The sequence below is a fragment of the Plodia interpunctella genome, chromosome 9, assembly GCF_027563975.2.
Source record: "Plodia interpunctella isolate USDA-ARS_2022_Savannah chromosome 9, ilPloInte3.2, whole genome shotgun sequence".
NCBI classification, from domain to species: domain Eukaryota; kingdom Metazoa; phylum Arthropoda; class Insecta; order Lepidoptera; family Pyralidae; genus Plodia; species Plodia interpunctella.
In genome coordinates, this window is record NC_071302.1 from 3,632,487 (window position 1) to 3,658,041 (window position 25,555).

Below are 25,555 nucleotides of genomic sequence, written 5' to 3' on the forward strand. Positions count from 1 at the left end.
CGCAGTGGTAAAGTGCTTGCCTTTGAACCAAGAGAACACGGGACGTTCGATCCCCAGTCAGGTCATGATAAAAAATGTTTTTTTGATTGGCCCGGGTCTTGGATGTTTATATATATATGTTATAAAATATTTATAACATATATTATAGTTTTTAGTATTTGTTGTAAAATATGTTATAGTTGAGTAAGTCTCGAACTTACTTTATTATTTATTTAGATTATCGCAGCTAAGATATAGAACTGTTTAATGTTGGTTACTATAAAGCTACAGTAATAAGCTTGCTGTAACAGGTATATAGGCGTACCGACTCAGGACATATAAAAACATGTGACTATATTAAGGCACCTACATAGGGAACCCACTGTGTGGGGTATTTTGTATATAAGTCTTCAGATATTTTAGCTACTTTTTTAATCCAGCTGGTAGTTAGGAATTTGTCTTTAAGGTTTTCGGTAAACGCTAGTCATACTTGTTTACATGAAGTGTTACTTAATCATGATAGAGGCAATTTTTTACCAACTTGAATTTGCAATTAAAATGCTTGCCTCTTTATAGTAATTTCCAACCGTATAAATTTAAGAAAGAAATTGACTCGATATCTCAATCAAGTTTATGTTAATCATACAATGTTTTTTTGATAATTATTGCAATTTTTTTCTGTTTTTGCCAAATAACTTCATAAACAATATTTATTTAGCTGCTGTTCTTAACAGTTGTGTTTTTTTGTGTTAGTTGTATTGTTATTGTACTTTGAATAAATATATTGCGTATAAAATCAGTCGGTTATGTATTGACCTTCTCAGTTGGTGCAAAATTTTATCATGTTCGTGGTTTTAGTTTTTGCTTTGGTATTTAATAATACATTTGGAACTAAATTCACAAAACCATGTGGTACTGAACCTGGTAAGAAGATTTTAATTTAAATAGATATATATATTATGAAAACCAGATCCGCGAATGCGAACAAAACCAAAACATTTTTGATTTAGTTGCTTCTACCTGAACTGTGCATAAAAAACGAATAAGATAGGTACTTATTTAGCCGACAGACAAACCTATAAAATGTGGGTTCAACGAAAAGTATGTAAAATGTAGGACAACATGTCCGCCGCAGTCTTGCAATCAGTTTAGTTCACTAGTGTGTATGCGATCACCTGCCACTAGATGGCGGTAAGCAGTCGTAAAGTCATGTCAGATGCCTTTACGCCTAAAGGCCACTTGAATAAAATTTGACATCAATGTCAGCAATAACACACACGATATGATTATGAGTCTTGTAATCTTCCGTATACAGACTACTTTTGCGGTCCTCAGATATGTGAGCCAGGATGTGACTGAATTAAGGACCATTTGAGGAATTCAAGTAATATTTGTATACCCAATTATCAGTGTCCACCTTCTCCTAGTAAATTATATCGATGAAACCTTACTTAAAAATACTTATAAATTAAAAATATCTAAAGGCATTAAATATTTTTTTGTAAACTAACTTAACTACTAGTCATTGCCCTCATCTCCGCCATATATTAGTATGCAACTGTGGATTAGATATAGAAATACAATAAAAAAATAAATGTGTGATGGAAAAAAAAATGTTAATTCAATTTGCAGAACATAACTTACTTATGGTATAAAATATTGTTGTCTCACATAATATATTAAACATTGACTAATGTCAATGAGATAAAAAATTATGGCGAATTATAATTAATTCTTCAAATTTTTTTATCTAGATCATTTTTTATCAGATTATTGTAATTCAACAGTTGAACCAAGTTGTGGCCAAAATGAAGTGTATAGTGACTGCAAAAGAGTATGCCCACCGCAGACATGTGAAAGTTTAGGTCGAGCATACATATGTGATGGACAGGGTGTACCACCATGCGAACCAGGTTGCAATTGTATAGATGGGCATTATAGAGACTCAAATAATGTTTGCGTACTTGAAAAGGATTGTAATCCAGGTAATGTAAAAATTATCCTTTCTCAAATCCCGTTTTAATAGTTCTAATTTTGCTGCTAATATTAATTTATTTATTGCTTTTTAATTTATATCATTTTAACAATATATGTCCTAAACAGTTTTTAATGTGATCTTCTCGTATTTTCTTTTCAAGAACTTTCAGAGCGAAAGTGTGGTAAAAATGAAGTATTCAGCACTTGCAAGATAGATTGCCCACCACAATCTTGTGAGAGTATCTACAGTTCGTATATATGTGATCCAGATCGTAAATGTACACCAGGTTGCGACTGCATAGACGGTTATCTCAGAGATGCTAATAATACTTGCATACATAATGAAAAATGCCCACCAGGTAATTATGAAAAAAAAAAATTACAGTCTTTCAACACATTACTTACTTACTTCCAGCTGCGCTACAACTCTTTGTGGGTCTTGACTTTTTTCACGATTTTCTTTCACCAAAATACGCTCCCTCACGTCCTTCTCGATTTTGAAATTTATTTATATATTTAAACTTTATTGCACAAAATAAAAAAGAAACAAAACAAATCATACGGAGAATGCTACGTGGGTGCAAATAGTAATAGTAATAAAGAAATTACTTTCTTTAATTACATACATATATATTTAAATTTGATATATATAAAAATACACGATACTTATAGTACAATATGGAAATATAGATGTAACTATATAATTATATGCAGTAATACATAAAACCCCGCAGTGACGGCAAAAGAATTAGAGAGAAAACCGGTACGATGTCAAAATTTATACAATATTGTCTATCGACCGCTTTTTTGATGTGCTAAGCTTAGCTTAGTAGAAACTGCTATCAACATATTAAATAAATAATTTCAAATGATGGACAATTATTCCTAATTTATATTATTACAGCTCCAATAACAAAAAAAAGAAGTCCATACTGATTGCAAGATTGTATGTCCACCACAAACTTGCGTGGAACTGTATATAAAAATCGCCTGCATAAAAGACCCTCCATGTGAATCCGGTTGTGATTGTGTTGAAGGCTATCGACGAGATGAGAACGGCAAATGCATACCAACTAACAAGTGCCCGGGAGGTAAGAGGATTTATGTCAGAAATTCAGATGAAAACTATAAAATATTTGTTCCTATTAATGATCAAAGAAATTAACAGAATTTAGAATTATTTTATTTTGCAGTTTCTAATACACTCTGTGGTTTAAATGAGACTCGTGTTGATTGTGCCTACCGGTGTCCCAGCCAAAATTGTCCAGCAGATGACAGTCTTATACAAATAGCTTGCAAGCCTGGATGGCCATGTTCTCCTGGATGTGCGTGCAAAGACGGTTATCGAAGAATAAGTGATGATGATGATACTTGTGTTTTAGCTTCTGATTGCCGTGAGTTTGATAATGCAATTATATAAAATTCTGAATTAATTTAATAATCCATAGAGTCCTACATACATGCTATGTAGTATTTTCTTTTTTTCTTACTTATTATAATTGTAATATAATTTGGTTGATAACCATTTGATCTCAATTGCAGCTCGAGTAGAATGCACCAGACCTAACGAAGTATGGGATTCTTGCTCTTCAGATTGCCTAGATAAGAAATGTAATGATGATCAACAAAGTAATTGTGAATCGTCAGGTTGCGTACCTACATGTGTTTGTAAGAAAAATTTCTGCAGAGATTACGATGATAATTGCGTCTCAACTAAACATTGCGGTAACGGTAAGTTTCTGATCTTCTTGACAGATCAATTCCAAAAAATAAATATTAAATTCATTTTTAAATAGATGGAAATAGTGCCTAAATTATTCGTCTCAGATTACTGCAAACTGCAAATTGCATACTGTATTTTAACTTTCTTTTTTCATTGAAAATATAGGTTCTACCTCTACATCTCAATCGGCATCACATTCGAGCAGTTCTATTTCATCGTCTTCCTCCACCTCATCATCAAGTTCTTCTTCATCGGCTTCGTCTTCAGGGTCAAGTATAGCATATAAGTAATTTTCCTAGTCTATATTACAAGTCTACAATTATGCTGCATTACAAACAAATGAATATTTTAATGTATGTACTTATTATTTATTATCATATTAATTTTGTATTCTTGGATACATACATCCATACACCGCGTTATTTATCGCTATTTATATACTAGATATTATTTATGAAAAGATCTGTCTAACAAAACATAATTCTAACGATTGATTCCAATCGGCCAAAAAATATCCCATGGAAAAATATACAAACAAAAAAATATATAGAAAAAGGCACACGATTCTTTTTTATCACTCGATTTTAGATATTTATTTTATTTAGTATTGAGAAATTCAAAAGTATCTTATTCCGTATACCTACTATATTACAGACCGTGTGAAAACTTTTCGTTTGAAAGGGTATATCCTGCCAACTAAGCACTTTCAAAATGTATTCCAAACTGTTTGCGTGTGTAAGATAGGAATTTAATCAGGGTTCGATTTTCTGGTTCCAGGAAGCCGATGATTTATTAGTTTCAATCGGCTTAGCTCGTAAACCCACAACTTGATGACTCCAACTTTGAAGGGCGTCCATTATTGTTATTGGACTTTGCCATTCAAAATGTAGCATTATACAAGAATCTTTGAATTTAGCTTAGCTCATCTTCGCGCGTTCCAGGTTTTATTCAGGGCTATGACGCCGCGAAGCCCAGGGTCAGCATAAAAATACATCTTAAAATTTTTAAGACCGGCCGTCTGCCTGACGTTAACCCTCCTTGATAATGCTATTGTCCCTTAGTCGCCTCGTACGGCCGATATAGAGAGATATAGAGATAATTTAGTCTTAACTCATGATTAGTGTCAAATCCTGGAAACTGTTACTTCATTTTGATCAAACACATGATGTTAATTAAATACCTTAATCGATTCGTTTGAGTTGTAGTTGAAACATATTGTAGGCTATATTGATAATGGTATTATTAATTTACTAACACAATTTACTGTTTGATCTGGTCATACACTAAGTATATACTTAGAAGCGTAATTTTATTGCAAATATTTATTTAAATTGTGTTATTAATAAACTGGAAATGTAAATTTGAAAATATATATCCTTATCTTTTTCTTGTAATCAACACCGAACCAGTAGGTTAAGAAAAATGTTTTTAATTATCCTAAAATAGTAAATATACCAGATATAAAGAAGTTTTAACATTATATCTTAGGGAATATCTACAATTTCTCTGGTCAAGCTAATTAATTAATCTTTGGAAATATTTAACGACACCTCTTCAGTCCATTCGCACAATACCTAACTCAAATTTTCGAAGTTGTTAAACTTTTAGCGCGTAGAACTAAACTTTACTGAATCCTTAAACATAAAGACAATTCTCCACCCACCCACAAGCTAAAATATTCATCTACCCCCAAACCTGCTTATTGGTATTAACCGAAATCTTATTTTTAAAATAATGCATATTAATCACACAAGTACGCCATATTATCTAGACAGGTGTGCAGGTCAAAGTCAACTACAAAGTTGACTGGTGCAACTCACGCAAAGAATACTGTGAGCCTAAATAAAGACTTCACTAAACCTTCGGAAGATTCTTAATTAAAACTAATTTGTTAAACACATGTGACATATCAGCGGAGATAATCCGAGCCGAATCACACTGGTCTTACGAATAGTCTTCTAAAAAAGTCCACGATCTTGGTCGATTGTGAGTGATCCCTATTTTAATTCTGTCTCTTATCTGAGCATGTTCCCAGTTGCTTCCTCAGCCGTTGAGCGTCGAAGCCCAGGGTCCACTTTCCTACATTTCGTCTCCACTTAGCACGGTCGTTGTCCCTGGTTTACAGACCAATGTGTGCACCAGTGTGTGATTTTTCATTATTAAATACATAATATCCTAAACTTGGATTGCATGTCTTACATTCAGTATATTCTCAGCACAGTAATGGAATACCAGCCTATAATTGACATTTTAATATTCGCCTGTCAGTTTGAATCAAATTTCGAAGTAATCTTCGCATTATTTAAGTTTTCTTGTGAATGTAAAAGATTTAGTACCTGTCCGCTAAGAAATTCATAGAGTCAGACACAGGGGGATCGTTCTAGCCGACAAACTTTTTTTCATTTCTCTTTCACTTATACTGACCTGTTATACGAGATTTTTATTTTTTATGGAACGGTGCTAATAATTTATTTATTAAAATACCAAAGCAGGTTTACGTAGCTCAGCCATTTTTTTAATTAAATTTTATAGCAGAGATTTAACGGTTGAACGCTACAAGGAGAGATTTTTCACGTTATTATTACCATGATTATATCGAATATAATATATATTTCATTAAAAAACGACATATATCTTTTCACTAATTGGCCGGGAACAAAATAAAATTAATAAGTATACTATTTCTTCGCCCTCGTTAAAGTATATTAGAAAAATGCTTTTTGACTCCACGATCCGTGATGTAACAATACATCACTGTCATACAAGCTCCATATAATATTTTGTTTTTGACATTAGAAAAAAGAAGAAGATTTGACTAATTGTTAGTCTGCCGCTGATAATACAAAATGGCGTAATTTGCATTGTTGTGCGCAAGTTAAATTTGACTGGAGCAACCGATCCTAAAATTATTATAATAAAAATATAAACAGGAGAGCGGATACAAAGCTCAGTCGCTCTATAGCAGAGGAAGGAACCAAGAACGCCTTCAGAGGAGACAAAGAGTAAAGTTACGCAATACTCACTTATTTTCCTTGGCACGTTTCTTGAGAATAATCTTACTATTCTAGATAACGAATAATGCCCCGGAGACCCTGAGAGCAGACATGATGCGCCAATCAATCAATCGAAACGAGCTGTCAATAGTTTCGTCAAACTGAACATTCAGATATAAATGCTATAAACTATTCAGGCCAACTAAAAACTTTTACTGAACGATTCAAATGCAGCGCAGTTCAATTTAGGAATCTGAAATGAATCGCATTAATGTTAAAAATCAACTTGATTGTATGAATTTGTGTGGCAGATCAGTTTAGATTCTAAAATCGTTAATATGTAATCAAATATCGTTAATATGTATTGATTAGTATGTCTGTCCATCTAAGCATTCCAAATAATTATAACGTCAAATTTTAACGAAATAAAAAAATTCTTAAAATTGTAAATCATTTCGAAATAACCACTTCTGAAAAGAAATGTTTGATAGAAACACATTTAAAATTATCGAAATTTATAACATTGAAATTTTATCAAAAACGGGGTGGACTGATTTCCTAATGAGAAAAATTTCCTGGTCACCTGACGGTCATAAAGTCCCTAGTTCACACAGCAAAGGGAGTTTGGAAACGATTATACAACCAATACAGGGTGTTACAAAATAACTGTAAATATACGAAGTGGTAAGACATGCTACCAAATGCTGTTGGGTAAACAATAACTTTCACATTTCTAAGGTAACAAATTATTTGTTAGACAAATTTAAAAATTCCCGACATTCAATATTCATTTCTTTACTTTGATTTTTTTACTTTTTAATAAGTAAGTAATGAAACAAATCCAAACGATCTTGTCTGACATTTCCTTAACCACCATGAAAACGTAGTTCCTAACTACATAATTGGTTAGGAAAAATGTTTTTCGTCCAACTGTAATTGGCTTCGGCCAATGTTTGTGTGTTCTTGGTTATTTGTCTTATTTTCTATCTTTGTCCCCCCATCATCTATCTCTGTCTAGGCAAGTTTTTCCGTTTGCTAAATGAGTTACGGTTGGGTTGATAAGTTTATTGATTGGATGATAATCAAAAATGGAGCGGCATTTAATAGAGTGAATCAAAAGGCCAAGGTCAATTAGAATTTTTATCTTCAAACAAATACATTATTATAAGATTTTTCAGTCTTGCATTTCATTTCCACAGAATCATTCGCTTCTACAGATTTCCGCGATTCCTGAAACAAATTTTGTAACATATTTTATTCAGTCATATCATAAAACAAATGTTTTACCAAAAAGGTAAGTTCAACCAATCAATCTTTTCAGTTTTGTCTCCCAAGAGCTTCGATGTAAAAACACATTTTTACTATGTCAAACCCACACTAACGAAATTTCAGGTACACCAAATTTCACATATATTTATATCAATAGAAATATGTTTTCATTTTTCGTTTTATTTAGATCATCATCGTCATGGGGTGCCATCTTCGAATTGAAGTTTGGAGATCATACGGAAACTTTCGCGACTGGGCCGCTATTTTCAATTGGTTGTATCTAAGTCCGGTCCAATCCTTTATGTTATCAAACCACTTTCGTCGAGGGCAGGAGATCCTAACTAAACTAAAACTAGTTTATTTAGATAAATGGATATTAAGTAATGTAGAATTAAAATTGTATACTCACAACAATCAACAGGAAGGACACATTTCCCCCGTTGTTCATGGTAGACATATCCGGTCTTGCAATCACAGCTGTTGTACCGACAACCTGTCAGGCAAGTCTTGTTGACCTCCTGGTGGTCTGAACATGTGTTGCCGCAGTGGTTGCCGCAACCTTCCGTTGCATTGGCGTCGCCACCGCAGCTGGCTATAAGCAAATAAAGTAAAATTAGTAACTGAAAAAATAAACACGACTGTTTGTTTTTATATTTTCACGTTTGTTACTTTGAAAAAAAATAACAAATAAACATAGTACCTACTAAAAAATAGATGCGTAGGAAGGCGGATCTATCCTAGAAAGTTCAATTCATAAATGCATTATTTACAAAAAACACAACTTGTAATAAAAAATTGTAAGTAAAACAACAAGCACAAATTATCGAAGATGGAATGATCGATGAAAGACATTGCCAAATAATGTAGGTAGTTTTTTTTTGCAAAAATCACCTTCTTGACACAAGCTTAGTTAGATTACAAGCTTTAAATAAAATCTTATAATAAAATAATGACGTAAAACCCTAACAAAATATAGCTAGGTATCTTGTTATGTCATTGACATATTGCATATTATGACGTACATTATATATTTTCCTATCCAATAAATTAAAGTATTTTAATGTCGTGGCTGATGGTATAGGTCATTCATAATTTTATTTATTTACTTATTTATTGTTAAGAACGTATGTCAAAGCATAATTTAAAAAAAAACAGGTGATTGATATAAATTAGCTACTAAGTTCCTTAAGTGTTCCTTAGTCCCCTCGTACGATATCTACTGGAGTAATGTAGTGATTATATTCTATTATATATGACTACGCTAATGGCTCTATCATTGGTCTCATTTAGGTCCTCAATTCATACTAATCAATATATAAAAAACTCTTGCGTTACTGAGTGACTGACTAATAAACAACGCACAGCCGAAACTACTGGGCAACTGGGTAGAAAGCTGAAATATGGTGTGTGTATGTTGTGTGTATGGTGGGTTCCTAGGACAGTGTAAGGGAGCACTAAGAAGGGATTTTCTGAAATTCCCACTGGAAACGGATTTTTATTCACACATGAAGCTGTGGGCAAAAGCGAGTATTATTATAAAAAGAAAAAGATTTGTATTTTTGTTTGTAATAAAAAAACTCAAACACTACCGGGCCGATTATCATGAAATTTGGCACATAGATAGACGAAACATCGTATTTTTATTACATACCTAATATACAATTTATTATTCGGTCAATGCAATCTATAATACACGTTTACTCACGGCATTCAGCCTTTGGAATGCACACGCCCCCAGCTTCCCTGACATAGCCGTCGACGCAGACACATTCCGGCTTGCAGAGCCCCGTAGCGCCCGAGCAAGGGATAGGATACCCAAGGTCTTCACAGGTCTTTGGGCCGCAGTGCGCGCATTCCACTTGCATTTCATTCACTTCACATGCTGAGCGCTTCACCACTGGATCGGGAAATTTGTGTTTAGAAAATGGCTTTGGTTCGTGTTTGAAAAACTAGGTAGGTTAGGTACCTACTTTCCATATAAAGGCTGACTAAACGGTCAATATGTTTGGGAGAGTTAAAAAAATGTTTTTTTTTTAATGTACTTGTTTGGGTAACTACCCAAATTATTGATCACAAAATACCTACAGGGCAACTGCCCTGTAGGTATTTTGTGATCAATAATTTTGGTGAATCCGCTGGTATATTTTGAAATATATGCTTTGTAATTTAGGTTCATAAATATTAAAGAATTCCTAGGTGCCATGAAAAGTAACAAATTAAATGAAAACAACAGTGAAATTAAAACAAAAATAATAAGCTATATGTTTATATTGTATAAAATAATATAGAAAATACTTAAGTAATGTAAACTAAAAGTTTCTTACCTTCACTTTGAATGAAATACATCCAAAAAGTAAATATTAATGGAACAACAATTTTGGACATATTTAACACGACTGTGTCCAGCGAGGGTCCAACTCAAACTGGACTATTATCAATTTTGTAACGTTTTCTCTCAATTTTCCTTGTGGATTCATGCTTTGATTCATGATTAGTGGTTCACTATATTTCCTCAGCAGTCATCCTCAAGGTAAAGGTCGACTCACACAGACTACATTCTGTGTTCTATCCATTAATTGATTATTGTATTTTGAATCTTTATTTTTTTAATAATACCTATTCATTTTAACGCAACGAACGTGAATTGCTTTTATTTTTCTATCTATCTATTCTCTTTCTATTCTCTTGTAGGTAGCCTTACATACACGGTCGGTCAATGCAGACGTTGGCCGCCCTTATGGAGTCTAGGCAACCGAGTTGTGATTGTCAAAGTATGAAAAATTGAAAATAATATATGTCAAGTATTAACATCCTATGTTATTTATTTTCCACTCCGGAATCCTCCACACTTTCTTTTATTCTTAGGCTCAACCTAACAGAATAATAAAACCTTTTTATAATAATAAAGTAACTTTAATTTATCGTACCTACTATAAGTACTTTTGGACCGCATTTTAGGTTTAGCATACTTTGACTTTGTATTCGTTGCTCTCTTTACCACATTGCAGATATACTTACGTATAAATAAACATAACATAATTAATAAACAGATATACGGAGATTTTGAAATGTTGGGTACATTAACCTATTACATTAGATGCACATAGTATCGATACCAGTGTCATACTGCCTACTCGTCACTTTCATGGTTATAATAATATAGTATCATTGAGCTAAGCCATGAGGCTTAACTCAATGATACTATATCATTATAACATTATTACTAGATACATATATAAATAAACATTCAAGTACCAATTTAATATAAAAATATCATGAGCTAACCAGGAATCGAACCCGCGACCTCTAGTGTGCCAGTCCGGCATGATGACCATAACACTTCGATGTTTTTACAATAACCGCGTGATGCGCGTGACCAATTAATTATCCTCAACCTCAGCGCTTGAATAGTAATTTTAGAGTAGGTTGCATCAGTCAACTTCGACGTTAACTTCAACTCGCGCGCCGCCGTCGTTTAGACAAAATGGCACACACTGCGTATTTCTGTACAGGACACCACAGTTAACGTCAAAGTTGACTGGTGCAAATGACTTTTAGTTGTAATTAACATGAAGCAATATTGGAGTTGCAATTTTGATAAATCTACAACAATGTTGTTCTGAACACCTTTATTGAAAATACAGTTGAAAATAAAGCGTTTATTATGATTAAACTATCATAACAGACAGGCGTCATTCAAGACCAAACTCCGAGATTTTAATGATATACAAATATAAATGACTATAGTGCACAGATAAAAAAAACATAAGTCATTTACAGTACAATTTTAATATTCCTGTAGGAGCGCAAAATTTCTACCAATGCACAGAAGATACAACACAATACATAGAAAACTACTAAAAACATTATATTCGTAACAAAGTTACGCGACTTTGGTTGTACTAAATAGGAACTACAGATGGACAGAAAGTCTATTTTTGCAATGCGATGCAATTGATAAGGTATTGCGACCTTTCATTGATTGGATTTCCTTATGGTGCGAAGGCGAAGGCTGAACAGGCGAAAAATACCTGGTGTCCTCACTGAGTGATGGAATGCAGTACGACACGATGCGAGTAATGCAACGCTCTCTCTCTGATATCCGAATGTTTCCGATTGCGTTTAAGGCTGTGATGCTGCGAAGTCTGATGTCAGCATAATTATAATCTTGAAATTTTGGAGATTTGTGTGTGGTCAAACCTGATTGGAAATGATATTGTAGCCTATGAGATGCTCAAGCTATATTCATTTGTCGCCTCATACGATTGCCACGGCAGGATATGGAGTGGTCATATTCTGGAGCGACCACACGTGTAAAAACTATTACGATTACATCACCGGCCACGCGTCGCGCTGCTTTGTCGCATATTTTCAGCACAGCTAGGACGCCTGGATCGCGTGTTCACAATACTGAATTGTTTGATTTAATCGTACAATTGTTCAATTTGATAGATCACAGTAAATTACGTACTGACTGGTCACTTTCATGGTCATTTAACATTCATAGTAAAGTTGACAAAATGTACGTTGTATCTTGGTTTCCCATTATCAATTTATTATACTTAATCATTCTAGTTTATGAGCCACATCAATTAGATATAGATTTGTGACTAGATCCAAGACATGATAATTTATTACTAATTCATAATTTTCATATTCATCAATAGGTGAATTTATATTTGCCTTACATATTACAAAAACAAAATCCTCTGCCGTATCTGTCTGTCTGTTAGCGATAAAGTCAAAAACTACCAGGCGGATTTTTGTACGATTTTATAATCAATACATACACTACGTATTGATGAGATTCCTAAAGAAAGTTTCGGTGTACATAATTTAATATTATGTTTTACCCGAGCGAAACAATGACGGGCCGCTAGTATATATAGATATAGTAATTACTTAAGAATTTTTCTAGAATTTCGAAGAGAAAAAAATACATTTACTTAAAGTTTCTTTTCGAATAAATTCCTGTCTATTGTAACAAATACGAAAACCGCCACATTTTTAAAATTGTTAGGGTGAGTTGCACCATCAAATTTAACGTTGATTTTAACTGGCGCGCCGCTGACGTTTATACAAATTGGTGTACATTGCGTTTTTCTGCGCAGGTCGAAGTTAACGTCAAAATTGACTGGTGGAACACATTCTAATAGTATTTGAATAGGAAATAGTAAGGAAAGCCAAGTCTAACCAAGTCTAGGTATAGGTTAGTCTAGGTCAGTTCCAGTTCAAAGTCTAGATTAGTTAATATAGGTTCTAATATTTCTATTTCAAGTATAGAAACAATTTTTCACATCGGAGACTACTTCAATTTTGAAATTCGAAAGCATTACACAAAATGTAGGCAGCTTTGTGTGTGCATCCGCTATCTGATGAAATAAATCCAAACGAGGTGCATCCGACGGCAAAGAGACCATGTTTCGAGCTTCAATGGAATCACATTTAGGTAATCGCAAATTCCTAAGCAGATGGACAGGACTGGGTAATGTTAGCATAAAAGAGAAAACAACATTTTGAGGGGTTTTTAGAACTTTTGTTGTATTTTGACGACCTCGGTGGCGCAGTGGTAAAGTTCTTGCCACTGAACCGAGAGGTCCCGGGTTCGATCCCCGGTCGTCATGATGGAAAATGATCTTTTTCTTATTGGCCCGGGTCTTGGATGTATATCTATATATGTATTTGTTATAAAATATAGTATCGTTGAGTTAGTATCCTATATCACAAGTCTCGAACTTACTTTGGGGCTAGCTCAATCCGTATGTTTTGTCCTAATGTATATATTATTTATTATTTTGTAAACTTCTATAAAGATAGCACAGATTAAAAATAAAAATAATTTTTCATGGCTTGGACTTAGTGTTACTACTAATTGTTTGCTATTAGTTATATTGTAAATTACGTTGCTTCATAAACTAAACATGTTACAATACAATGTTAAAATTGCTATACTACACACAGTAGTTATAATAAAATATAATAAGTCAACTATTTTCAGGATAACATCTATCTGTTGTTGAGAGAGGATTACGGCAACAATGTCAGAGAAAATATACCTAGGGACTAACTGATAAAAGATATAAACAGAGATATAAAAAAACGCTGTACTTTACTAGGAAGTAGGTTATTACCCATAAAGTCGTTGATGAGTATGGCGTGGCTGAGAAAATATGGTACAAGCTTCCTTGAAATGAATTATTCTTGTAATCAACCATTTTCTTTCTCATTGTTGCTTATTTGGGACATGAATAAAATAATATAACAGACAAAAAGTGCACAATGATATATAAAATATACTTTTTCATGTTATACCCAGTTTTAAAAAGTATTTGAAAGTAATTTTCAACTTCTAAAAATCAGGATAAAATATACAGGGTTACTGGTATCTAAAGCATAACCCTCCAAAGGCGCATAAGGTATACAGAGACTAACATCTTTTGTTCTACGACTTTTGTCTAAATGTAATAAATACAAAAATGTTCCTTTTTTTTTTAGTTTTCATGTCGTTTTTATAAAACCTTACCTCCATGTTCGATTCCTCTACATAACGCTACTGTATTGTCTCGTGTAGCTTGGCACATACATAGAGTTAAGATATGTAGAATCGCAAATTAGTTTTTTTTTATACGAAAAAAAAACTACGAAACACGAAAAGTCTTAGAATAAAAGTTGCTTGTTTTGATGTACCCAAATACCCTGCCTATACATTACATTGCCAATCTATGGGACGTTAACATAACAATTACAGCAGATTCAATATTTATGAGTACGTAGATACCGCTACTAAATGTACCTGTATTTTCAATAACCAATTTAATTTCAAATATGGCGCATTTTATAATACCAGGGCCATAATTGCAATCAATATAATCTGATAGCAATCAATACACAAACGAATTAAAAGCGCACAATACAATGCTTCATTCGAATTTTAAACTGGGTCGTTACATTGCATCAATGAAATCAAAGATGGCGGCTGAAAATTCTACTCAGCGCTCTCCCGATATGAAACTTTATTATGAGATGGAAGTTTTTAATAATCCCTCGTGACAAGCGTCCGACTTGAATCACTCTGTCGTAAATTTCAAATGCATTTTTAACTAGCTGCGTTTTAACTCAATGGGAAATTTTGAACAAAATGAATTTGTGCTGTATGGCTTAGAACTAATTCCTTGGGTTTAATAGAATACAATATTTCGTACAATTTTATGACGTGAAGTCAAAAAGTATATAACTTCTGTTCAATCTTAAAACGATAATCTTCAAACGATAAATATTAGGTACTGCACACACGCGCAAAATGGGTGAATTTTTTTTTCATCCATATATCATTTTACAAGATATGAATTTTATCCAAAATGGACAAAATTCATATCTTTCACTGGTATTAATTATGTGTGTATTATGCAATTTTAGTTAATCTTGTTTAAAATAGGATAAGTTAAAATTAATAAAACAAATATTAAATGAAAACAAATGGTATAGAAGCTTCACCTAAACTTAATTTGTACTAAACTAAATTTAACAAGAAGAAAATATACACTACATAGTCTGAAATCTTATTTGAACCTTATTTAGTTCAGAAATATTTTTGAAAAATTCTTGAAATGGAAAAGGCTACACAGTTAACCTTCCTTTTAAATTTTATTGTTAAAGTAGTTAAATAGATGAGAATAAATTTAATGGCCTGCAATATTAACAATTCATAATAGCATTTACAATTGGGACTACTCTAAAATTCGCGTTGCAGAACAAGCACTAAATTAAAACACTGTTGATACAGAGAAATGTTTGTGAATTTTTTTGCCAAGCTTTCTGTAGAAAAATAACTGCATTTATTGTGTAGAAGTCTATTAATGTAATATTAAATTTTGCAAGAATGTTAATTAATTGTTATCAAAAAGGATACTATAAGAAAATACTTGAAAACGAAGTGCTCACGAATCTTTTTCATCGTTAGTTGCATGTGATATTTAATTGATGATGATTGATTTTCATATATATTTATATAAATTTTTCAAATATAGGTTGAAATGGAGAAGGCAATGGCAAATCACTCTATTATTAGTGCCAAGAAAGTTATTGTGTGTGTTTCATGCCACGTAATGACCACGATCCTCAGCCATGAGGAATACCTCCATAAAGTCGCCTCGGATAGAAATAAAGTATTTCATTTTATCTGGATAGATCTACATTCATATTTTTAGTCATGCGCTGTAACTTTGCGAAATGCTGTGATCATATCAGATCATCATAGTTTAAACACATCTTTCTCTATAACGTCGTTACTTTGTGACAGTATAGTTCATAATAATTCAGAGCCCAGGCTACCGCAATTATTCGCATAATTGCACCATTAACGTTTAAGCATGATTCCGAATTTAAAATTCAGCAGATTAATACACATTTTTCGACATTTACTTTTTTACATTTACAACAACAAAGTACTGCTGAAAGGTGAGTAATTTAAATTTAGAACGTTATAAATAAAACATTCTAAATTGAAATTTATAATTTTGTGCCTATTTTTACAGCAATGTGTGCAAGAAAAAATACAAACAAGAGTATTCTAATCCAATTTTAAAAATTGTTACTAACGAGAGGAATTTTATGTAATTTGATTTACTGTCACTCTTAACTATTTAAAAATATAATTTAAAACACTGCAAACTTGTAATAATGGTACTTAATGTACTTCATGTATTACAAGCACTTACGGTACATTTGGCCAAATTAGCTATTCGTCCATTACAAATGCGGGCGCACGCATCACTTGGCACGTTTGTGCTATAAAGCCCTTCCAGCCCCACGGCACAATGCATTTCCTAACATAATAATTGTAATATTACTGTATATAATTTTTAGACAAATGTCTTGCTGCGTCCCGGGTCATCGCTCCCGTGGGAATTTCAGACTAAAAAGTACGCTGTGTTATTTCCAGGTTGTATTCTACCCATGTACCAAATTTCGTGACAATCGGACGAGTAGATTTAGCGTGAAAAAGTCACAAACATGAGTGTAGGATGTATTTGCATTCACACAAACTTTTTCATTTATAATGTTAGTAGGATAATTATCCAGGATAAATATCGGATACGGGATAATATCGTTCACAATAAATAAAAAATGAAATAAAATTAATTCCCGTCATATTTTTGTTTTAACTATAACATTATAATAATATATTATTTTTGCAATAATCTCCAACATGATTGACTGTTACAAAAACATTTTCCGTCCTCATAGTTATTCATTCGAATTTGAGCTCTAGCAAACAGAACATACATTCTAATATTAACCGACAATAGTATTCGAGAAAATTACTGTTTTGATTTGATTAAGTGGCAACACTAAATAACTGGAAGCACTGCGGTTAGATTCTGTTTTGAGATAGTGATATATATGGCAGTAATCTTTGATTCTGTTTAACTTGCTTTATTTCTCTCCACCTTCTGTTCTTGTTGATAAAACATAAATCAATTCATTACTCAATTATTCTGTCGTGTAGTGTTTGTTACCTTTGACCTTCTTTCGCGTTAAAACGAAGATTTGCATTTAGGTTGTTTTGGTATGTAGATAGTTAAAAAACTGGAATGTTATCTTCTTTTTCCGCTGTCAAAAATCCTACTTATATTATAAATGCAAAAAAATGTTAGGATGTATGTGTGTATGTTTCTTACTCTTTCACGCAAAATCTACGGGACTGATTATTATGAAATTTGGTATACGGGTAAAATATAACCTGGAATAACACTTTTTATCTTTTTGGATCTAGCAAAGGCTTTTGATACGGTTTCGATTCCCCTGCTCCTGCAGAAACTGGAGGCCATGGGAATCAGAGGAGCTCAATTGGCTATATTTGAGAGTTACCTGTCAGGGCGAACACAACGAGTTAAGATTGGCTCTTATGTAAGCGTGGACGAACCCGTTACTTTTGGAGTCCCCCAGGGTAGTATACTGGGACCTACTCTTTTCCTCGCTTACATAAATGATCTTTGCAATTTACTCCTTCAGAATGGCAGGATCATCACTTACGCCGATGACACAGTACTTTTGTTTACTGGAATATCCTGGACAGACACATATAGTTCTGCACAGGTGGGTTTCAATATAGTCCGGAACTGGTTAAACAACAATTTACTTACTCTTAATTTAGAAAAAACTAAGTATATTCAATTCTCCATCCAAGATTCTAGTCATCTAAGGAACCTCGATCTTAAATTATTTGCCAATGATTCACAATCAAGCTACACTATCGAACACACAAATAGCATAAAATATCTCGGGATAATCATAGATAAAAATTTAAATTTTAAACAATACATAGTTATTTTATCTTCTCGGGTACGTAAGCTCATTTATATTTTTAAACAGTTAAGGCACGTTGCAGATGTTGACACCATAAAAATGGTTTACTTCGCGTTATGCCAATCAATATTGACGTACTGCATCATCTCATGGGGCGGAGCTGCAAAAACGTACTTCTTACGAGTTGAAAGAGCACAAAGAGCTATACTTAAGGTTTCATGGTTTAAGCCATTTCAATTCTCAACAGAAGAGCTTTACAAAGTCACTAAGTTATTGACAGTGCGGCAACTGTTTATACTTCATACCGTAAATAAGCAACATTCTTTGACTCCCCTCATTGGCGAAAATGTTAGACGCAACCATCTAGTAGCAAAATCAAAACTTTTTAACACTAAATTTAGTCACAGATTTCTGTGTTTTCTAGGGCCTTACTTATACAATAAGCTTCACAAATCGCTATCTATCCACCACTTAAACACCTTCAAAATTAAATATATTTTGGTGGAATGGTTACAAAAACTTAATTATGAAGAGACAGAAAATTTACTTCAAGTTTTACAATAAAAATCAGTAAATAATTGTAACACTTAAATAAATACTTTCTGAAATCGTAATCTCACATCTACATTTAAATTGACACCAATACATGACATCTCACGCCCCTTTCAAGTAAACTGCCTACTTAGCGTAACAGCGTTACATAAGCATTCACAATCTACTATTATTATATTTTCTAGTTTAGGAACTTCAATATTGTATTAGCACTGTTTTTAGTTGGGTACTTTCAATATTTTTTCACTAATTAAGAGGCGGGGCCTGATGACTTGTAGGACAGGTTTATACCTAGTACAAGCGTCAGCTCCCACAAACTCAAGTTGTTCAATTGTACCTCAATATTGTCAACTAGTATTAAGCAATCTTGTTTGTGGAGAGAAATAAAGATATATTATTATTATTATTGTTTCTCCTCTTTTGGAATTCACGGCACTAAGTCCGGTCCTTTGAGAGGCTTGCGTGGGGATATGGATCCAACACGTAGAGGCCCTTTGGAGAGTTTTGATGTTGTGTAGGTCTCCCGCCAAAACCCGCTCGCGGATATATCAATAAAATGATATGCCCATGAGCAGGTCTCGGCGGGAGTGTGAACTATTGCAGAATAATGGATAGAAGTACTGGTCTATAGAATGAAATTTGGATGAACTGAGAATGGGCTATTGCAAAGAGTTCGGTCACCTGCCATAATCATGATAACTGACTATTCAGTGGCAGGTGGTGACTCGCCGCTCACTGGATGGGCCCCTCAAATCAGTCGCCGCGATTGGCGACAAAGGGGCAACATTGGCGTGGGCGGCTAAGGGTGTAGAGAGGTGAGTCTGCGGGGCGCGAAATCATGGTGATCCAGTCAGACGCCCCCGGCGTTATGACATTTTACACTTCCACCCTTCGAGCATATAGCTCTCGCGACTCCACTCTGGCCGGCCGGTGAAGGCAAGCCAGAGGTAGGGGTTCTGTTACCTCTCGGTTTCCACTCCGACCTTGGGGAAGGAAGGCGGAGGTGAGGAACAGGGTCCTCCCCTGGGAGCACTCAGGTCCGTGGGGTCGCTACTCCCCAACAGCTCGCCACAAGCTGCCCTGCGGGCTTTATTATTATTATTATTATTATCCTGAAATTCCAACAGGAGCGAAGTCCCGGAGCGTAGCTAGTAGCTAGTACTTTATAAAATTGTGTAAAAATCTTTTATTGGTGAACATAACCAATGAGAGGCACAACTACACAATACAAAAAAATGATTTCTTCATATTAGGTGAGTATGATGGTGGTGTGTGGTTCCGCCCTAAAATGGGAATACTTCATATCTTCCCGTGGATGTCGTACGAAGTGACTAAGATACCTGCAGTTGATAGGCAACAATAACATTCCCAAGGAGAATTGACGTCAGGCAGGCAATTTTTAAGGGTATTTTTACGCTCCGGGCTTTGCGGCTTCACAACTCCGAACGCCGAATAACATCCATGCAGAGATGAGGTGAGTAAAGTATGATTATCTTCCGGCTTGAAATAGAAGTTTATAAAAACAATTAATAATAAAAGTACAAGTTAAGCTGAACGAAGGTAAACTACGTTTTTTTGTCGCCAAGGATTTGTTAAAAGTTTCGAAAAAACTAAAACTACCTCGCTCCAGGCGGGCCGGCGCAGCTCGCAACTAAAAAGTTGCTTACAATTTTTCTCCGTGTTACTTTTTCTTTTCTCGTGCCTCTGTTACTATGAGACACTCTTAAATTGAATTAAGGAGTGGTGATTTATTTATATTTTTAAAACCTTTCATTTAAGTGTGTATTTTCGGGCGGAATATTGGAAGCAGATATCTTTAACCGATTGAGCTGATTTTTTAACATGTTTATTTTGTATGACAATGTATTATTAAAATATGCATGAACTGATGGTGCACCCAGGAACCGCTCCAGACGCGGAAACTCCGCAATTACAGTGTCAGACAATAGATCCAATGACCGACTATAGCGAAAGTGATATCGCAGACTGAGTGCGTCAAGCACTACGACTAAGGGCTCTTTCTTTTTTGAGCCTTTCAATATAAATCATATGTATAAAAATATTTTTCAAAACACATAATATAGCTAAGCTCCAAAATTGCAGAATATACTTATTTATTAACGTCAACAGTAAAAAGTGAAGGTATTACTCAAACATTCGTGCTTTATCTCATTTTGCCAAATCCAGGTAACATTTGGTTGTGTTGTTTTAGGCCCATCTCTTTTGCGAACTCCGAAAGAGGCAGCAATTAAAGAGTAATTAGTCAAATACTCTTACTCCTGCAGTATAAAATTCTTAACATTGCAGTAAAAATAAATTAATGTATTTTTTATTGTCGGTGAAAAGAAAAACAAAATGACGTTTTTTATTTAAAGGCTGTCTAAAGTAATTAAAAGTAGCACAACCAAATTATAATATCTCTAAATTGTTACATTAGTATTATATATATGTTGTACAAATCTAGAATACAATAATCAAATAAGTTCGTATAATTGTTCGGGTCTAGAAAAGAAGTGGCCATTTGAAGTCCTTCGAGATTTAGGTAAGTAATTATCTATACTATTATTATAAAGAGGTAAGCGTTTGTGAGTTTCTGTGTTTGTATGTTTGAGGCGGGTAATGTCCGAAACTACCGAATTTTTTTCACCATTAGAAGGGTACATTATCCAAGATTGCTATAGGCTATATTTTATCTCAAAATTCTTACGGAAGCAAAACCTCAGGCAACATCAAGTTTATAATAAATCATAGGTGTACGAAAGGCGATTAAACAGCAATAATTTCATACGTAATACGTGTTATATAATCAGTGATAGTAGGTACTAATATTTCTTTAAATTCAACAGATCGATGCTTAGTACTTTGAATTTTTCTTACAATTTCTCAATGTTATCTTGAGCTTGCCTGAACATTGATATATGCAGTGGGATCTTCAGTATCAAAGACTAGCTATTGTATGTTAGGAAGGATAATGTACACACAGAAAAAACATGAAAACAAAATTAGTAAGCTTTCATTTGTTTTCGATGACGATCAGATTTACAAATAAGAGTTCGAGATTTGAACTATTACAATCATCAAGTCAAATCGTGTGAAAATCAAATAATAAATCATTTTTAGTAAAGCTTCTTTCTTATAAGAAAAGTGTCTAAAACCAATCCTAAAAGAAAATCGACATACGCAGATCGTTAGACCCTCACTCAGCAAGCGACAGACAGGTACACTCAAATATACTTATCAGTAATATGACTCAATGTTTACTATAGTGTCCCTATAAAATGCTCTCTCAGGAAAGTCTTTGTTTCAATGGGATATTTCAACAGAAATCCTGGAAGTCTTGGCAGTGTGTTCGAAGCCTTACAAAGCTACGACAATTTATTGGATCCGTGTGCTGAATGACTATTCAAGCAAGAGCAATGGCTATTAATAGCATTTACTGGTGATTGCCCACAAATGGTACTTTACTGGAACATGATATTGTGTTGATATGGAATTGAAAGTTTTATGTGATACCAATTTTGATGGTTTGTTTGTTCAAGAAAGTATTCTAAACAGAAATCATCAACTTTCTAAATATAGTTTCCTTTGACGGAAACAGAAAAAAGTGACACATATGTGGAGTGAACTATACCCGTCCATAATAGTAAATCCTCACATTCGTGACGGATTATCTCTATTGTATAAATAAATATTACAATGTATATAGGACGTATATGCATTGTAATATTTATGGACGGGCATATATGGTCACGTGGCATTGCGCCGATTTGTTTCAATTATATATAACATTCTTACTGCCGCCATTATTACTTAAAAAGAATATAGGTTTTAAAAGCATCTCAAAGGGAGTTGCTTCAGTCAACTTTGACATAAACTTTAACATTCGCGCGGCTGTAGTTAAGATAAAATAGCGTACGTTGCGTTTTTTTTTTGCGCATGTTAAAATTGACGTCAAAATTGACTGGTGCAACGCACCTTAATAACTTTTGTTTTAATAGACTTCATTCTACAATGGCATATTCATCTATTGAAAATTCTCCAATTGTCATCTAGAATAACTTCAGGAAACCATACTATAATATTACAATATCTACTGTCTTATTACTTTATTGAAATAGGTGGAATAAAAAACACGAAGTCAAGGAAGCAAACACAAAGAAATAAATTTGACTCCATTATCAAAATTATATTTCATCTTTATCTTGCGTTTCGTCGAATTCCTCCCATTGTTTGGGAGACGAATGCTTTGTCAAGTTCCGTAATAGCTATGATTTCTCTTCACATCCCCGTCACGGTATTATCAGCTCTACTTCTTTGTGATAAAGACAAATTTCCTTTGAATGTAACAACCCTTAAATTATTTGCGGTTACGCTAGACTACCAGCAGCTCTGCAAAGCTTCAAGTTAACGAAATAAATATTTTATGGTATTTCTATAGCAATGATACTTGGAATGTTCGGTTCATTTATTGGGATCTGATAATATCGAATGACAATGTGAAATGATAAAGGGATTATAAATTAAATATTAACTAATTGCTGTTTGGATTTTGAATATGTTGATGTCTGGAAAGCAGTAGAGATAGGTACGTTAATCTTTGAATGGTTTATTTCTTTGCATTCCACACTATGGCAGACAAATTCGCCAAACTTTGACGTATTCATTATACATTGCTGGTATTTCATTGCGGTAAATAAAAGCATTCATACAAACTATGCAATGTATTCACGTTGGCATCTGTCTGAGTTCGACGATAGTGTGGAGCCGGCATTAAGATCCAAAACTTTTACCTTTTATCCATATTCTAAAAAAGTGAATTCTGCTAACTGAAATATTACGAACACCATAAATTGTTTTTAATTTTTCTCTAAAACAGTCAACAAAATTAAAAACAATAATATTTGCATTGTAAAAACATAGTTATGTATAAGTTTAAACTATTGTGTACGGTCTACCGCGTATCAAGATGGCTTGCATGAACTTCTGTGTCGCAGTAATAGCGGGAATTCACAAAAAATTTCCATAATATGATGTGCTGTCCACTGTACTTGTCGTGGAAAAATGGAAACAGACTGTATGAATAGAAAGTAGATTAAATTATTACAAAACCATTTCCCTTGATTTTCGATGAATTTCAAAATCACGAGTTTGGTCATGTTAATCAAGTTCCAAACCAAAAAATAATATTAATACACTCTAGGCACATTAGGCCATCCATTGTTTATGAAAATAAAAACGCTAACAAAGAATAACAAAAGATTGTATAAACAAAACGGAGACAACATTTTTCACACACGTCAACACTGTAAGAGCTCACGGGGGCAACAAAAGGCCCCCAAGACTCCTCCCAAGTTTTTGTTGACGGTACATTACATACAGTGCATTAGTAAAATGATATCTCTTTTAATACGTCGAGGCGAGAGATTGTACAGAAAACCGGAGATGACAAACATCATATATTTACGAAACTTCTGTAGCCTAATGGTCATCATTGTGGACCTGTTATCTTAGATCCCAGGTTCAAACCCCGGTCAAGATGGAAAATAATATTTTTCTGATTGATACGGTTCTAAGAGGTTTATCAAAGTATATTAAATATTGTACCGTTGAGTCTCGATAGCTCAGTGATTATTATGAGTAAATTTAGACTTTCCAAAGTTCGAGCTGATCAGCCATTTTGTATGGCTAATACCAAAAGGTGTCTGCTCACACAATTTGTGAAGTATAATAAAAATACAAGTAGTTACAACCCAACTGCTTTTAAGCATTGCCAAATACCTTACAAGTATTTGGCATAACTTACCAAAATATTTAATCATAAAAATATTTGGTAAGTTGCCTAATAGCCTAACTTAATAAAAGCATCTGTATTCTGTATCTTTGAAACTGGAAACTGCGGTTTCTATGAAAAATCAATAAACAACAAAAAATGTTAAATGTTTATTAATAATATTCATAATATTTATATAAACTATAAACGTTTTGAACTAAAAATTTAAAATTATTCAAAAAATTATACACCATAATATTTTCTTTAAGAAATGCAATAATTTCCACCACATTGTCACAGACCAATTACTTTGTATCCAAGGTATATATAAATAATACTCTCCACTTTTCCGCAATCAGTCCTAAGGAGAATCTGCAAAGAACCGTTATATATCACAACATTGTCATATTTCTGGAGTTTCACACATACTCGTATTTTAAGTCTTTTTATGACAAGACCATTATAGTTAGCCTACAGTGACTTAATAAAATGGTCTTTTGTTTTAAAAGGCCGATTGAAGTGATACAAAGTATCGTCGGTATTATTATGTGGTTTTAAAAGAAAGAAAAATTTCTTTAATTAGCTGTACTTTATTTCGTATATCGTAAATGTGGATTTAATAAATAAAAAAATTTCAAAAAAGCAAGGTAGACTAAAGACAAGGTAGGTAAATACCTACTTAAAAGCAGGCTAAAAAGTACAGTGTATTTCTTATAGGAAATGTTAGATACATACATATAATTCAATTGTTTCAAATTAAGGTAGGCAGATATAGGGCATAAGTATATTTTCAATTATTTGAAAATAAAATACTAAACCAACAGAGTAAGTTTAAAAAATTATACTATTTGAACATACTTCAACTAATTTATACTTTATTTTTTTAGCAAAAAGACAATAAGTAATTTTTTGAACTTGCAAGACTTTGCCATTTACTTACCACAATCATGCAAACGGACACACATTCCATTTTTGTTTCTTAGA

At 33.5% G+C, this 25,555-nt stretch overlaps 2 protein-coding genes across 2 annotated transcripts; one reads left to right on the forward strand and one right to left on the reverse strand.

Annotated features, from left to right (window-relative positions):
- Positions 1–814: 814 nt before the first annotated feature.
- Positions 815–7,849, forward strand: LOC128672669 (keratin-associated protein 10-7-like). The gene is made up of 7 exons (XM_064436176.1): positions 815–903; positions 1,767–1,964; positions 2,118–2,315; positions 2,871–3,047; positions 3,150–3,350; positions 3,499–3,687; positions 3,845–7,849. Exons 1-7 carry the CDS (start codon positions 822–824, stop codon positions 3,967–3,969), a joined length of 1,170 nt encoding a protein of 389 aa, XP_064292246.1. The 5' UTR covers positions 815–821; the 3' UTR covers positions 3,970–7,849.
- On the reverse strand, positions 7,800–10,423 carry LOC128672574 (venom peptide BmKAPI-like). The gene is made up of 4 exons (XM_053749815.1): positions 10,266–10,423; positions 9,647–9,838; positions 8,351–8,533; positions 7,800–7,902 (listed from the first exon to the last, which is right to left on the reverse strand). Coding segments are annotated over exons 1-4 (438 nt in total). The 5' UTR covers positions 10,327–10,423; the 3' UTR covers positions 7,800–7,900.
- Positions 10,424–25,555: the final 15,132 nt, after the last annotated feature.

Bases quoted from the DNA above. Each gene is read 5' to 3' on its own strand.
- LOC128672669 (XM_064436176.1), top strand. From the start codon at position 822: ATGTTCGTGGTTTTAGTTTTTGCTTTGGTATTTAATAATACATTTGGA. The intron at 904-1,766 runs GTAAGAAGATTT...GTAATTCAACAG, and splicing joins ACCATGTGGTACTGAACCTG to TTGAACCAAGTTGTGGCCAA. The intron at 3,351-3,498 runs GTGAGTTTGATA...TCTCAATTGCAG, and splicing joins TGTTTTAGCTTCTGATTGCC to CTCGAGTAGAATGCACCAGA.
- LOC128672574 (XM_053749815.1), bottom strand. From the start codon at position 10,326: ATGTCCAAAATTGTTGTTCCATTAATATTTACTTTTTGGATGTATTTC. The intron at 9,839-10,265 runs GTAAGAAACTTT...TTCCCGATCCAG, and splicing joins GTATTTCATTCAAAGTGAAG to TGGTGAAGCGCTCAGCATGT. The intron at 8,534-9,646 runs GTGAGTAAACGT...ATTTGCTTATAG, and splicing joins CATTCCAAAGGCTGAATGCC to CCAGCTGCGGTGGCGACGCC.